This window comes from Capsicum annuum, unplaced genomic scaffold, assembly GCF_002878395.1.
Source record: "Capsicum annuum cultivar UCD-10X-F1 unplaced genomic scaffold, UCD10Xv1.1 ctg2682, whole genome shotgun sequence".
NCBI classification, from domain to species: Eukaryota; Viridiplantae; Streptophyta; class Magnoliopsida; order Solanales; family Solanaceae; genus Capsicum; species Capsicum annuum.
In genome coordinates, this window is record NW_025833140.1 from 1,638,248 (window position 1) to 1,655,029 (window position 16,782).

At 37.3% G+C, this 16,782-nt stretch overlaps 1 protein-coding gene across 2 annotated transcripts; it reads right to left on the bottom strand.

Moving 5' to 3' along the window:
• Positions 1-906: 906 nt before the first annotated feature.
• Positions 907-16,610, bottom strand: LOC124890903 (serine/threonine-protein kinase EDR1-like; the record flags this gene model as incomplete). Of its 2 annotated transcripts, XM_047402758.1 has the most annotated exon segments (14): positions 907-1,499; positions 1,586-1,697; positions 1,802-1,978; positions 2,076-2,125; positions 2,301-2,369; positions 2,495-2,593; positions 2,671-2,749; positions 3,166-3,266; positions 3,352-3,420; positions 8,978-9,018; positions 10,388-10,603; positions 10,741-11,414; positions 15,620-15,723; positions 16,170-16,610. In XM_047402758.1, coding segments are annotated over 13 exon segments (2,229 nt in total), but the record flags the coding sequence as incomplete, so codon positions are not given.
• Positions 16,611-16,782: the final 172 nt, after the last annotated feature.

Sequence of the window (16,782 nt, forward strand, 5' to 3'; positions counted from 1 at the left end):
TTGATATATTTTTTTGTCCTATGTGCATTAGTTATACACTATTGTGTCTTGAGATGTGCATTACTAATACCTCAAAATCCATGGTATTAGCAATGCAATAGATCCAATGCATGCATCAACATGATTAAAGACACTATTATCTCTCAAAAAATATTTTCACATCCTTTCCAATATATATATGGTGAGCATTGTGTAAAAAAAAGATTTTTTTTTAGAAATTATGTAATTCATATTATTTTTAATACATCAAACCAAACACTGCATAAGAAAATATAAGTATAACTAATGCAAGTATAGCTAATAAAAGCACTACTAATATACTATATTTTGCATTATTCTTATACACTACCAAACGACCCCTACTCTAGTGTAATTTTTGTATTGGCTATGGCCTCACTATTGTCGTCAATAAATAGTTCACTCCCATATGTAAGGGCATTCTGCATTCCAAGCAATACAACAACAATATTACACTTTCTTTTTACCAAAGTCCACTTAACGTTCCTTTGTTTTACTTAGTCATTCACAGACATTACCGGAGTTGTAGCTGTGGTTCAGGGAAACACTAGCAAAAGATCGAAACGCATGAATTTACATTCATTCTGCTTTACTGCTTTATTCTAGTGCTATTTCTTTCCTTTTAGTAACGAAACCACTAGTAGACGGATCTAAACAAGACTTAAATTAGGACGCGTGCTCTGAGCATCATATACTATAACATTTTGAGTGCAAACAAATACAATGACCTCATATACTATACCATTTTTAGTGTAAACAAATACAAGTGACATCTCGCATTCTTTTAACTCCTTGATTTGCCGCAGCTAGTTGTCATTTTGGTCACAAATGTAATAGAAGATAAGCTTATGTACAAAAGCATTTAAACAAAGAAATCAAGCCAAAACAGAGCAGTTCACCCGCGCAAAAGTAGTAGGTGAATTTAATTAACCTTTTTTACAATGAGTTAATCCACGGGACATAAACTCCTTATTCAGGTTGGTGGTACTTCTACGCCTAGAAAATAAGTTTAGCACTGTACTCATTGTGCAGGTATTACTGTACACAAAATTGTCGTCACTATATAAGCACGACACAGAGAATAAAGATGGTAATGTAGCAAATTTTCCTCATTTCCATTTATTCTTCTGTTGGTACAACCTGCAGAGACCGACTGTTTACAATTGCTTCCTTCGACGACCTTCACAGAATTGAGACTTTTCCTCTGTTGCTCCTTTGTGGAACTCATTACAAATCTCAATGGTAGTGCATTCATCAGCCTAAAAACTAACTAAAACTAAAAGGGATTTTTTTTTTCTTTTTCCTTTTACATAATTGAAGACTTGATACAACGATCACTATGAACTAATTTTCAACTACTGCACTTCCCGCAGCCATTACCTTGGAGATATCTGCTTGTTTCTGATTTGGTTGCGTTGAGTCCCCACTTCGAATGAACCAACAGCTTCCAATCCAGGGTTTTCTAGTGTGCTTCTTTGCATCTACAAGACTTTGCAATCAATTCTCAGTTGCTCTGGCTCTTTGAGCCCAGCAACAAGCTTCTGTTATTATTACAACAATGCCTAACCTGTCAACCTTTATGCTGATCTGTACAAGTTTCAAATCCCTTGACATTAAGATGCTGAAGACGCTTAAGACGACTTATAATCTGCCCAAAAGAGGGGCGCACTTGGGGATTTCTGCAGAGAAGGACATTAGTCATTTAAATGAAGACTCTTCTGGACATGAACACACTTGAAATTCATTTGCACATGAAATTATATCAAGTTCAAAAGATACATACTGATTCCAACATTCACTTATAATCTCTGCAATTATGGGATCAACACTTGCAGGAATATCAAGGCGTCTACCCTGAAAACCAACGGCTCCAACAACTTGCATTGAGTTCATCCCTGTCCATGGCACTTTGAGAGTAGCTAACTCCCAGAGTATTACACCAAAACTGAACACATCAGATCTGCAAACCAGACAAACCAAACACATTCATGAACATACAAAACTAATAACCATAAAAAAGTTCGCTAACGAAGGATATTAATAAAGAATAAACTCACTTTTCATTGGATGGTTCATTCCGTAAAACTTCTGGTGCCATCCATTCAGCCTGCAATTAATGGAATACTATTAGCAAATTTGAAGGTTTCAGATCTTATCTCTTCTCAACCTCTCTAGACCACAATCTTTGTTAGTTCTTGTTTTTGTTCTCAAAGGGTAGAGAACAGTAGGAAAGAAGCCTGGACAGATGGCATAAACTTTCATAAAAGTGAACATGCAATCACCGTTCCGGCAGTTGACTTTGAAGAGAGAAATGTGTGGTGCTTCATGCGGGACATCCCAAAATCACAAACCTTCAAACATGGAGGAAGCATGGATTATTGGGGGATAAACAAAAGCTTACTTCTTACAAATTTTATAGGCTACTATTACAAGATTCAAGTCAGACACACTATTACAAGATTCAAGTAAGACGCACCTTAACAACCCAATTTTTATCAACCAGAAGATTTGGAGTCTTCAAATCTCGATGCACAATGAGAGGGTTGCTTGTGTGCAAGTAATTCATTCCTTTGGCCTACAAGAAGTTGAGACATTAGAAAACAGGAAACTAGATCTGACAACAAACCAAGGTGTTCCGCCTCCAATAAATACCACATCAAGTGCCATCCGCAAACGCTTTTTCTCCTCAATTTGGATACTTGGACGATGCAGTAGCTTATATAAACTTCCCCTGCACCAAAACTATGGCTATCAGATATGCTTCAGAAGAGAAACAAATTGACATATTACTCAACACAAATGTGATACTATCAAGTATCTCAGCATCAATGGCAATAGATCTAGGAGGTATTTTTTTGAGAAAGAAAGATCTAGGAGGTATCAGATGAGATAAGAGTTTCCCGAACATTTTAAACTGTGTAATCATTTGCTAAGCGAAGAAATAAACAAGAGCATCATTTCACAAACACATTACAAAGATTTGAGAGAACACAAAGGCAAAAGGTACAAGCCACTACCAAACCGGCAACAATGTCCATAATTTTGAAAAATATTATGAGCCAAGAAACTAAGACTAAATATTTAAGATATGGGAAAACACTAATTGCAGTATGTCAGTAGATGTGCAAGTAGCAAAGAGTTCTCAACCTGGGCAGGTACTCAGTCAGTATAGAGAGATTTGGGGGACGAGTTACAGCTCCCATGAAGAGAACAACATTAGGATGTCTCAGCCGCAACATAATTTCAATCTGCAAAATGAAATTCACAGCGTGTTAGAATTTCAGGAGAACTCATAGTACAGGGACATCATATCATTGCCTAGTTACAACTTACTTCACATTTAAACTGTGCTAGGGCATCACTTGTTATATCCTGATTCATGAATTTCTTCACTGCAACTTCCTGCAACATTAAATTTACAGATAAAAGGTGTTAGATAATTATACAATCACTACTGTAAACAATACAGACCACTCTCATGCTATCGGCACAGAGATGCGGGATGCTAGTCAATTTCTTTCAGAAATTTTATCGGTACAAAGTATCGGACGGACAGTGAGTGACCAGTGCATGCCAACTTTCTAGAACTCTAGCAAGTAACCAGAACAAAGATTTGACGTGATACCAAAGAACACAAACACTAGGAAAAAAAAATCTCAGAAAGGGCTAAAAATAAAAATATAGAAAGAGTACCCAAAGTTATCTATATTTCTCTCGGCATAAAAATCTCAGATAGGGCTAAAAGAATGCTAAAAAGCACAAAACCTAAAACAGATGTACTAACATGACCAAAGCATATTCCTAACTAATTGGATAACTTATATAGTTCTTTTTTCCATTGTGCCTTGAGTTTTGGTAAGTTTGCACGGATTCCAAAGAAATTATAGGTCTTTTAGATAACTTCTTTCCACATGATTTCAGTTAACACATTCACTCACCATGGTATTAGTATTACATTTATGAGCCGGTGCATCCGGATGTTGACGCGGGACATGACCAAACTATATCATGCAAACTTTTATTTTATCTTCAACATGTGCTATGCACCTTTTGGCGAATGTTGAATATACATGTGCTATGCACCTTTTGGCGAATGTTGTATATTTTAATCTTGTATGAGCATACACATCTCCATAACACTCATCTTACAGATGTGTTGGAATTTAAAGGCGCAACATTCATTCCCGTATATATTGTTGGCCTCATAACTGTTGTATAGAACTTATCTTTCATTTTGGTAGGCATGCTTCCATCACATAACACCCTGGTAGCAAATTTGCATTTAAACCATCCGATTTGATTCTGTTTAACATCATCATCTACCATTCCATTCTCCTGGAATGAACCAAGATATCTGCATTGTTTGCTTTAGACACAACAATTCCATCTAATCTCACCTTAACTTCTCTTTTCTTATACCGACTAAATTTGTGGTGCATATATTCGCTCTTACTTCTATTTATCCTACACAACAGAATACATTGGGATGTGCTCCTAAGCATGACCAAGTAGAATGAAATGAATGGTAAGGATATATATAACTGACCCCAATTAGCTTGGATTAGAAGAAAAGTTGTATTGGGCAAGTTCCTGATTAGATAAGACAATCTACCTCTAAATACTATGCCATTGATTAGGGAAAATCTAATTTCTTTGAAGAGTGAAAACCAAGATCTTGTCACTAATTTAGTACAAAATCTGAATATCAAGCTATGACCCATGCAACCATATATATCTAGTAAAGAAATGACTTCTCCAAGAGTTGAGGTGACGTAGAGGTGGATTGTGTTTTAGTAACATAAAATTGAATCCAGATGAATTGCTTCTAGCTTCATCGACTTAAATGACCCACAAGCCAATGTTCTTACAAAATTCCTCGAATTCAATACATTTGCAACATGTTTTGAGCCTATGAAAAAAATGCTTCAAGGAGACTGTTAAGATTAGCACACAATTCATAATTTCATATTGATTTGATTAATTTACATAGATTAGGTTATTTGATTGTTATAACTATGCCCAGCCAGGTTATTTGATTGTTATAACTATGCCCAGCCTTTTCCCAAAATTTGTAGTTCATTAATTCCGCTTTATTCTACACTGTCTCTCTGATTATTCACAACAACAACATACCCAGTATATTCCCACCAAGTGGGGTCTGGAGAGGGTAAGTGTACGCAGTCCATACCATTACCTCAAATGTGAGATAGAGATAGAGAGGTTGTTCCCAATAGATCTAGACAAGGAATAGTAAAAGAACAAGATACAATAGAAATTAACATATCCAACAATACCATAAACAAGATACACTAAGTAATACAATAAAAAATATAAAATCCTAAACTCATACTAACCTTCTACCCTAATCAGCCTCCTCCACAACTTCCTATCCAAGGCCATGTCCTTGGTAAACTGGAGCTGCTCCATGTCATGTCTAATCACCTCCCTCCAATATTTCTTCGGTCTACCTCTAAGTCACTTGAAACCATCCCTAATCAACCTCTCACACCTCCGTACTATGGCATCCGTGCTCCTCCTCATCACATGACCAACCCATCTCAACCTCGCTTCCATCATCTTGGCTTCGACCAAAGCCACTCCCACCTTATCTCGAATAGCCTCATTTCTAATCCTATCTTTCCTAGTACACCCATACATCCACCGAAGCATTCTCATCTCCTCCACTTTCATCTTCAACACTCCACCCCATACAACAAAGCCGGACTAACCACCACTCTGTAGAGCTTGCCTTTAAGTTTAGGAGGTACCTTTGTGCCACACAAGATTCCAGAGGCGAGCCTCCATTTCATCCACCCTACCCCAATTCGATGAGTGATATCTTCATCAATCTCTCTATTCTCCTGAATCATAGACCCCAGATAATTGAACTATCTCTTACTGATAAAATGAGTATCAAACTTAACCACCACATCGGACTCATGAGACACCTCACTGAACTTACACTCCAAATATTTCGTCTTAGACCTACTCAACCTAAATCCTCTAGACTCGAGAGTTTGCCTCCAAACCTCCAATTTAGCATTAACTCCACCTACGTGTCTCATCAATCAAGATTACATCATCCGCAAAAAGCAAACAACAAGGCACTTTCCATCTAATGAATTTAGTTTGAGGGCATAGCCTATTTGATTTGATTAAGTCTAATTTTGGGGGACTTAGCAAAACGAACTGAAAAACCAAGAGAATGGGATTTTTCAAAAATATACCTCCATGTCTCTTCCTTGCCATGGTTTCTAAACATAGTGTTTCATATGTTAATACCATTTAAGGTTCTAGACCACTTTACAATCTCTTCAATTTTAAAGAGAATCTAAATAGCTCATACAATTAACAGTGAATTAGAGTGCATGGTTTGCGATTCTAAGATAAATGGAGAATGAAAGAAAATGGTTAAAACATTAAGCTAGGGGTAGATTGCTTCGGTAAAGAGAGACCATCACTATTACACGTACAAATATTTCTCACTATGTGAGCATATATGTGTGTTGTATATACATTCTTACCAGAAAAGGAAGTGTATAGGCAGAATACATCGACAACCCCTTAAACATGCCAATAAATTTCATTTGAACACTCGAACTACGGCCTATTCTGGTTGAGCACCTGAACACATATTAAAGTGTTCCAATTAGACACTTTCACCTCATATTTTAGAAAATCTTATGCGCGTGTTCTGAAGCACCCATTACATAGAAAAGTTAACTAGTTGTATCTCACCTCCTTTGATTATTTGCATTAGCCTCAATAGGCCAGAAAACCTCATGCATGTTCCAACTACGGTTAATGTGTATAATTAAAGGATGCGACATATTTTATGTGGTTAACTTATCTACGTAATGAGAGCTTGAGAACATGAACAAAAGTTCTTCCAAAATTTGAGGGCATGTGCAGGTGCAAATATGACCATGCCATAGTTTGAATGTCTAAATGAAATTTACTTGCAAGTTCAAATTAGGAGCAAAATGCTCAATTAGAATCTGGCTGATTATTGGTCAGAACATGGCTGGAACTTCACTTTTAGACACAATATAAATGATTGGGAGTTTGATAGTGTCTTCTCTAATGCTTCAGCTACATAGCCAAAGCCTAGTTCTGTCAAAAGCTGACACTTTACTATGGAATGGAGATGCAAAGGGGAAATTCAAGGTTAGACGTTGTTATCAAATCATAAGGAATTCATCTGACAGCTTTCCCAATTGTCCTTGGAGAGTCATCTGAAGAAATAAGGCACCTTTGAAGGTCAATTGTTTTTTTGTGGCTGGTGATGCATGAAGCATGTTTAACTCAGGATATTCTTCAGAAAAGAAAAACTACAATCTGCAGCAGATGTACATTGTGTGAGAAGGGGAGAGTGTCAATAATCTCTTCTTACATTGTCCCTACACCTCACAAATTTGGCATTTTCTACTATCTATTGTGGGGGGTTCAGTTGGGTGATGCCTGAGGCGACAGTCGAGCTACTGCAATGCTGGAACATGAAAGGACCGGAAAAGGCAAACTAAGAATATGGAACTCAATGCCTGCTGCCATCTGTGGTGTATTTGGAAGGAAAGAAATCCGAGAATTTTTCAAAGCAAAAAGGAATCTGTAATTAGTTTAGAGCACAGAAGAATTTCTCTTCTGTTTATTGGGTGCAACATGACAATAGCTAATGATACAGAAGCCATGGTTGACTTTTGGAGTTCATTTCACATCTTGTAATGAGACTTGCGTCTGCAAATACTTGCCAGAAGTTTGCTGCTTCTAATACAATACCCTTTACCAATCAAGAGAAAAAAATCTGGCTGAACCAATTTTAGATTTTGTGAGGTGCTTTAGACAGGAGACAAGTAGGAAAGAGGAAGTCGTAATGAAGTTCATGGGTGTGCGTTCAGTTGCAACTATAGTGACTATGGGAAGAAAGGAATTCGTGAAGGAAATGTCAGCTTATCTATTAGGCTACATACATAGATCTAAGAGGAAAATCTTGTCTATACTATGCATACTATTATTTAAAATAGTTGCTTTTAGTCTACTTGAAGTCCACTGGCTTCTAAATTACCTTAATCATCATCTTGCATTCCAAACATATTACTAGGAAAACAGATGCTCCCTCCGTTCCAATTTATGTGACAGGATTCCCTTATTAATCCATTCTAAGAAGAAAAGCAAATTTCTATATTTGGAAGCAATTCAACTTTAAACATCTCATTTTACTGATAATGGGAAGCTAGCTCTTCCTTGCTCCTTCAAGCAGAAAGCAACTATTATCCGGAATTCATTTATAGCCACATAAATGTTAGGGCATGTGTAAACCACAAATTTCAAAAGTCATATAGCTAGTTATGGTATGTGCAAAACCACAAGTTCAAGTCTTCTTTACTTTCAAACTTCAGGCCGCGTCAAACTACATCACATAAATTGGAATTGAGGGAGAAATGTATATGTACCAATGCCGCTAAAAGTAGAGTAGAGTGGAAACTCTTCCTATCCTTCCACTTAGAATCATGAGAACCACATATGATTCAATGATGTCTTGATTTTTGCCTATTTTCTTCTTGTCAATTTCCTCTGCAAATGACATTTTCCGAAACAACTTTGATAAAAGGTGTAAGGTGACTAAATATTTGGTCACGCCATTTAATACACAGTGCACACATGTGACATGCCTCTAATGATAAGAGAGTGTGCATGCATCAAGTAGTGTTAATAGCTCCTACTATTTCCAAATTCATGGAAAGGATTGGCACATATAAGAATTTCATAATACTTTCCTATTTGAAAGAGTCCTGCAGAAAATTAGAAAACCGATCCATGAAAAAGGCAAATCCATTTTGCTTTCTCCAGAATATGGAACACAGAAAATTGGGGACTTCTCAAACTCTAGAGCTAATGTGCTATGGTTCTTATTCCTACTCACGGTAGAGAAATAGAAATTCAAATCAGAAATAAGACTTACTGTGCCATTCCATTCTGCACGGTATACCTCGCCATATGACCCTGCAAAGTCACATCAGTGTTATTATGTTGAACATCTAATCTTAATGATTGCCTTCTTTTTTACATTCACTTAAGCAAGAAAGATATAACTAATTTAAATGTTAAACTGTATTCATAAGGAACAAAATAATCTGCTTCCTAAAAGTAAGTAAAAAGTAGGAAGGGAATGGGGAAATGAGTAGCAAAGCGGTAAAAGTCTCCACTCAAGCAATACTACTGGAGGCACTCACACAAAATTTTGCCCCTGTGAATTAATGAAGTCTTGTGGTAGTTAAATGGAAGTGGCCAGTGAAGACAATGTATACTGCTTCCAGAATTGGAGTATTTATTATATTTTTAAGAAAAGCAGAACTATGATAAATTTTGGTAATATGATATTGAAAGGCATTGATATTTTCTCATAAGATGATCATATTTTAATAAAGCTAGTAACAGGGAGGTACCACAAAGCACATGAAAGGATACTACATTTTCAACAAAATAGCATTCAGCTTTCTATGACAATCAGTTCCTTACACAAAATATATGACAATTCTGTTTCCGTAAAACAGACAAAATCCGGACAACTGAATTGGGGATGGCAAGAGTACTGTATTTTCATGTGATGAAAGGTAATGCATTCAGGTCTTTCCAATTAGATGAAGGAGCTCCAACTTTCGAATAGCTGGCACTAAATGAGGGCACATCCATAAAATAAAGGGTGATATTATCTGCCAACTCACCTTTACCCAATGTACAAGCTACAATTTGCAAATGATTAATAGCAATTAAACAAACAAAAAGGACCTAGTTTTGACAAGGAAAGAAACTAACAAATTCATCTGAAAACTTATAAGTTAGACCTTATTATTCACATGAATTCACACATAACTTATTAACAGGAATATTCACAAAACTAAGACAATGTGAAATGAATAAACCTGAAAACACAAAAACTAGGAAAAAGAAAATGATTTGACATTTTGTTTTTGCTTATGACCAAGTTTAATAACATAAGAAGTGGCCTTTTTACAGAGAATAAAAGTATGACTGCTCTATATGACTGAGCACACATTTATATGTACACATCTTTATTTTTATTGAACTCAATTTAGAATAATACTGTACCTGACATCATTAGGTAACTGCATATGAACTGTGAACTACATAGTTTACGAATAACATACTGAACTTTCAGTCTAGCTCTGCTATTTTTCTTCTATCATTTAACAAGAAGATAGCAAAACATGTAGCCATATGTTTACAACAGAAAAGAAAAAAGTGAAAGCTTAAATCTGACTTTAGATAAAGCCGCACTAACTTTTCTCCAAGGTTGCATCACCCATCCATGTCCAATCACAGAAGATGAAATTAAAGCACTGAGTCTTACCAATACCAATACGTTCAAAAACATGGAGATTTTCCCACGGAATTTCCCACTCTCCCACTCCACGTAGCATCGGGTCAAGCTGTTCTTTCTGCACCGCATAAGACTTGGACTGCATGCAAGTAACCATTTCCCTTGCTTTTGTAGTTGATTCTTTATCTTTGAAAGTACAATTGTTATCTGAAATATTTCCAAACTTCTCCCTATAGAATTTATCACCTTCATCAAGTAAAACAACTTTCAGACTGCTCTTTTAAAAGATTTAGGAAAATGAATAAATTAGAAACCCACAAATGCTCCATGACCTGTTTGGATTGTGTCATTCATTCTACATCTAACATGTGCAAAATTCTCACCTGAAGTATCATTTAGTGTATGGTCTCCCGGTGCAGCAACAGTATACTGTTCGCTTTTATAGGAGATACTGTAAGGAAACTGCATCCTGGTGAAGGCTACAAGAGACTGCATGTTATTTTCTGAACTTTGTCTAGTATCAACAATCCTTTCCTCTGATAATTGATTTTTTCCAGCAACAACTCCTAAAACCAGATCTGGTTGCAAATACATTTGACTCTGCGAGAAAACACCTTGAAGTTTAACTTCTGAGTTTTCTGCAAGACCGTTCACATTCTCGCAAGCTTCTCTAGCCTGAGTTATTTGTGCAATGGATGCATTATCATGGGAAACTGCTGAAGCATCACATAATCTAGGCGACAATGGAAGGAGATTTCCAGAGTCATGCTCAATCTGGGTGCTTACAGTTCTAACTCCACAATCCCCCTTTGCTTCATTGCGGTAGAAAGCTGGTTCTGTGCTTGAAATCAATGTATTGGCAGCTCCATGAGTAGTAGTAACTGAACCTGATTCTGTTCCAGTTTGTGTGTCTAATACAGGAAATGAAATGATAGTGCCACCAGAAGGAAGTGGTGTTACACTGTGCACATCTACTGCATAACTTTGTAATTGAGCACTCGGTGCCTCAGTAGGAATCAGCGCACCTGGTGCTCCCATTAAATCAATAATATATTCACTGCACATTAAAACAATAATCAATCAGGTCACCACTGGAAAATTTCCTAAATTTTCACGATTGTAATTCTACAGAGTAGAAGGTTAAAGAACTAAAATGGAAGATAAAGGAAAAAGAACTGATAAACAGCTAGTATCCTACATGAAACAGCGATTTAGACGAAAAACTTTTGACTAAACTTGGCAAGAGCAAAAAGAGAGCACAGAGGAAATTAACAGTACTCGTTTTTTTAGTAAGTATAAACAATACAACAAAGGGCCATCATTAAAGCAGGGTTTATGGAATGGGGAGCGGATGTGATATGTATTCAAGAAACAATAATCGAGATTTTGACAGATAATACAATTAAAAGTGTGTGTGGGGTAGGTGGGTGAAGTATGACTACATCCCGGCCCAAGGAAGTGTGGGAGGAATTCTCATTCTTTGGGATAAAGAAAAGGTTGAGTGTGTGGAGGTTTATAAGGAAGATTTCATGTTAGGAATGTGGTTCAAGGCATGGAAAAAAGAATGGAATGGGGTTTTGAGGGTGTGTATTGACTGGTGGGGAAGAGCTCAAAGGAGACTTTCTGGGAGGAATTGGGTGTTGGTATGGGGAGATGGGATATTTCTTGGGTGTTAAGAGGGATTTTAACCATTAGATTCTGAAAGGCGAGGATAGGGTGGTGTCTAGGGCCATGGAGGAGTTTAGAGTTTATATATGGCTTTCTTCTTATTGATTTGCTTTTGACAGGTGCCTCTTTCACTTGATCGAGGTCGGAAGACTCTTTTTCTAGATCGAGATCAGACAGATTTCTTGTGTCTACCACTTGGGAGGAGATGGCATCCAATGCGATCCAGGTTCCTCTTCCACAGCTGTTGTCAGACCATTCACCTATATTGTTGGATGGTCGTAGAGGAAGGCGGATGAGATCTCCTTTTAGATTGAGAATATGTGGCTAAATGTGGCTGATTTTCAGGAGAAAGTAGCTACATGGTGGAGTAGTTATGTAGTGGAGGGGAGGCTTCTTATAGGCTAGTCAAGAAGTTGAAATTATTTATAGTAGACATGGGGGTGGAATAAAGAGGCGTTTGGGAGGGTAGACATGAAGATGAGAGACATTATGAATGAAGTAGGGGAGTTGGAGAGGGGGTTAGATACGAGGGAGAAAGAGAGGAAAGAATTGTTGAAAACCGAGTTAGCTATATTGGCTTTGACTCAAGAGGTTAGTTGGAAGCAAAAATCGAGAGCATTATGGTTGAAGGAGGGGGACTCTAATACAAAATTCTTTCCCAGGGTGGCAATAGCTAATAGAAGGAGGAACCCTATAGAATCAGTGGAGACTAATGGGGTGAGCCTTGCAGGGAAAGAGGAAGTAGAGTGGGCAGTTGTAGATTATTATGAAAAATTGTTTAAAGAGAAAGCAAAGTGGAAGCCTACCTTGAGGGGGAGAGGGGGGGAGGGGTGTTAGAGTTCAGTCAAATTGGAGAGGGCGTTCAAGGAAGAGGAAGTGAAAAGAGCAGTGAAGTGCTGTGCGGGTGACAAAGCTCCAGGCCAGATGGTTTCACTTTGGATTTTTTTCACCATTGCTGGAATACAGTCAAAACCTATTTGATGGATTCTATTGCTAAGTTCAAAAATAGTGGTGAATTCGATTCTATTGCTAAGTTCCAAAATAGTGGTGAATTCAAAAGAAGTTCGAATGCCTCGTTCGTTGTCATTATCCCTAAACGAGAGGGTGGTACAAGCGTGAAAGACTATAGACCTATTAGCTTAGCGGGAAGCATTTACAAGATTCTTTCTAAGGTGTTTTCTATTAGACTCAAGAAGAAGTTGTTGGATGAGACAGTTTCTACTTCACATAATGTATTTGTGGAGGTCAGAAAAATTTTGGATACAAAATTGGTGGCTATTGAAGTGGTGGATTCTAGGAGAAAGCAATTACCAGGTGTTTTGTGCAAACTTGACCTTGTAAAGGCATACGATCATGTAAATCGGAAATTCTTAGATTCCATTATGCTTCAAATAGGTTTTGGGGAGAAGTGGAGGAAATGGATCTATTTTTACATTTCTTCAGTGAGATTTTCTGTGTTGGTAAATAGTAACCCGTTAGAATTCTTTGGGAGCTCGAGGGGTTTGACACAAGGGGAGCTTCTATCGCCGAAGTTGTTTATTTTAGTTATGGAATCCCTGAGCAAGATGATGGATAAAATTGTTTCGGGAGGCTACTTGAAGGGTTTTGATGCGGTGGTTGGGGGAGAAGGGACAATATCAATGTCTCATTTGTTGTTCGTGATGATACCTTGGTGTTTTGTGATGCAATTGTGACCCAATTAGATTATTTAGGCCAAACTCTCACTTGGTTTCAGGTAGTGTCAAGACTTAAAATCAATTTGAGGAAATGTGTGATATTTTCGACTGGGGAGGTGAATGATATTGCATCACTTGCTCGAGTTTTGAATTGTAAGGTTGGGGCTCTTCCGACCACATATCTTGGAATACCTTTAGGTGCTTTGCACATGGATCACACTGTGTGGAGTCCGATATTCAGAGAGTCGAGAAAAGACTAGCAGGGTGACAAAGAAAATATTTATACAAGGGTGGGAAGGAAGTGCTTATTAAGAGCACACTTTCTAGCATCCCCACTTACTACTTGTCTTTGTTTTTTGCTCCAACTCCGGTTATTGAAAAGTAGGAAAAGATTCAGATAAATTTCCTTTTGGGATGCGGCAAACGGGGCAAATAAGTTTCATTTGATGCGGGGAGGGGGGATTGTCACAACTCCTAAAATAAATGGGGAGGTTTGGGAGTTACAGAATTAAAAAATTTTAATAAAGCTTTATAGGCAAGTGGATGTGGAGGTTCGAGATGGAGGTACAAGCTTTATGCAGGGGTGATGGGTGATAAATATGGGAATAAGGATGGGGGTTGGAAAATTAGAGATATTATTTAGCCTTTAGGGTATGATTTTTGGAGAAATATTATAAAGGGATGGGATTATTTAGTGGAAAATATCTCACTCAAGGTCGGAAATGGGAGGAAAGTAAATTTTTGGGGGCATAAATGGTGTGGGAATATAATTTTGAAAGACGAATTTCAGAGTTTGTATTTAATATCTTGCTAACAAGACTTGACAATTCAACAAATTAGGAGGTCACGAGGTGGAGAGGCTTTTTGGGATTTGAGATTTAGAAGAGAATTTCAAGATTGGGAAGTGAGTGAGTTCCAAAGATTGATAGACTTCATAGACAAATCAATTAGGTGGATAATCCTGATGTGTGGTGGTGGCACCTTGGAAGTCATCGAGTGTTCTCTGTGAAGTTCTTTCTCCGAAAATTTTGGTTAGAGAAGAGGTTGAGTTTCTATGTAATGCCATATGGCTCAGGTGTTCCGAGGAAGGTATGCTTTTTTACTTGGCTAGCCATTAGAGGGGTGATCTTGACAGCGGAAAATCTTAGAAAGCGGAAGGTTGTTTGTGTGTTGAGTAGTAGTCTCCGCTCCCTTACTTCCTTTTGGTGTAAACAAAAAGTTTCTTGTTGTTTAGAGGATTGGATGGAGTTCGTAGAGAATCATATTTTGTAGAGTGTTGATTCTTTGGTATAACCTCTGTATACAACCGTTTTGGTCATGTTTACGAATGAAAATACTTTTAACTTGATCAAAAAGTAAAAACAATACTATATCTTACAAAGACGAATGTAAGTATGCCTCAACTTCATTTACTTGATAACCGGAAACTTCATTTAATTGACAACCAAAGCATGAAGAACAAGAAAAATACATAACAGTTATTCACGCAAAATAATAAAAATCTGTCAAGCAGTAAATAGCAGCATTCTCTGTGCAGAAAACTCGACAAATTCGTATTAAAATCAAAAGCATATCTGCTCAAGCAGTTCTACATGTAAAATGAGAACGGATTAAAAGGGTAGCATTTACCCATCCAAAACCCTCAAACCTCACCCCTGCTCTACATGATTTTCTACAACTGGAAAAATAGGGTGGAAAGATCTAAGAAAGAGAGAGGAGGGAGAGGGGGGGAACACCATCAGAAACTCGACAACCACTATGAATGATATTATTAGAAATACTAATTTTGAGAAAGCAGAACAAATTCACCTCTTTTTTTCACAAATCAAATCCACCTCTTACAAAGATCTAAAACACAGAGACATTTTCAGTAAACACTTCAAACATCCAGGAAATGTGCCACCAGAAGACTCTTTACCTTCCATTGTCAAATTTGATCAAATTAACTGCTCCATCATCAGTGCCAGTGTAGTAACTTCCCTTAACTAGTTTGCATGGTAGGTTGATTCTATCAGCAAGTACCTATCAGAAGAGGAAATGGTTCATATATGGTTAAAAGCATGAGTCAATATAAACTAGTGCAGAAGAGAAAGTCAATCATCCACTCTTGGAAGTAAAAGATTTTCTGTATTTTCCATTTGATCAGAAAAGGAGTAATATATTTAAAAATGACAGAACTAGCACAGATTCTTAATTTGGATAAGATGCCAGATGCCCTTATACTAAAGAGTGAATTTCACTGCTGAATCTAAAAAGACAGGCAAAGATCTATCTGAAATAAATAGTGGGTGTTACTAGTTAGTTAAACCGAACTTACTTCATCACTGAATACTTCAAAGATAATGAGTACCAATCATTTGATACTAAAGCAAGCTAACTCTTTTTTTTTAATAAGGTATCCTAAAGCAAGCTAATTATCCATATCAATCTAGTTAAGAAATGGAAGGAGAGATTGAAACTCTTGTCACCTTAAAGAGTAAGGCCCTATGTCGTGAATGTCCAATATCAAGACAGCCAAGGGGAAGAATGATAGAGTTTAATGAAACTCTTAGCTGATAACTCCTTGCAGTCCACTTCTTTGACATTTCTTCTGCATCATTAACAGGACCTCCCATCCTATTAACAACAAGGTCAGCGATTTTCTCAACTAAAAAACTTGTAACTGGGACCTTCTTTAAAGCTCGGCATTCCCGGGACATGAAGTACACTCTATCCTCAAGCTGCCGCAGTTCCATATCAGCTGCACGGTTTACTAAGATAACTTCATAATCAACATTATCCAAAACCGAAACTGCTTTTAGATCCACTAACAATGGCATTTTCCCCTGAATCGTTGCATTGGAATTAATTCCATAAACATCATAGAATCCATCCATCACTCTCTCATCATAATTTACGACATTATAGTTCTGCAATAACACCAGGTAGAAGGTTTAGAACCAATTCAAACTACAGATGCAAAACTTAACCAAAGAATACAGGAAACAAAGCACTAAATAGAGACACCCCGAAGTCTGCAGTCTGCTAAAAGATAACGTGCATGAACTGTGTGGTATCTTGACATTGTTTTCGGCAAAGAAC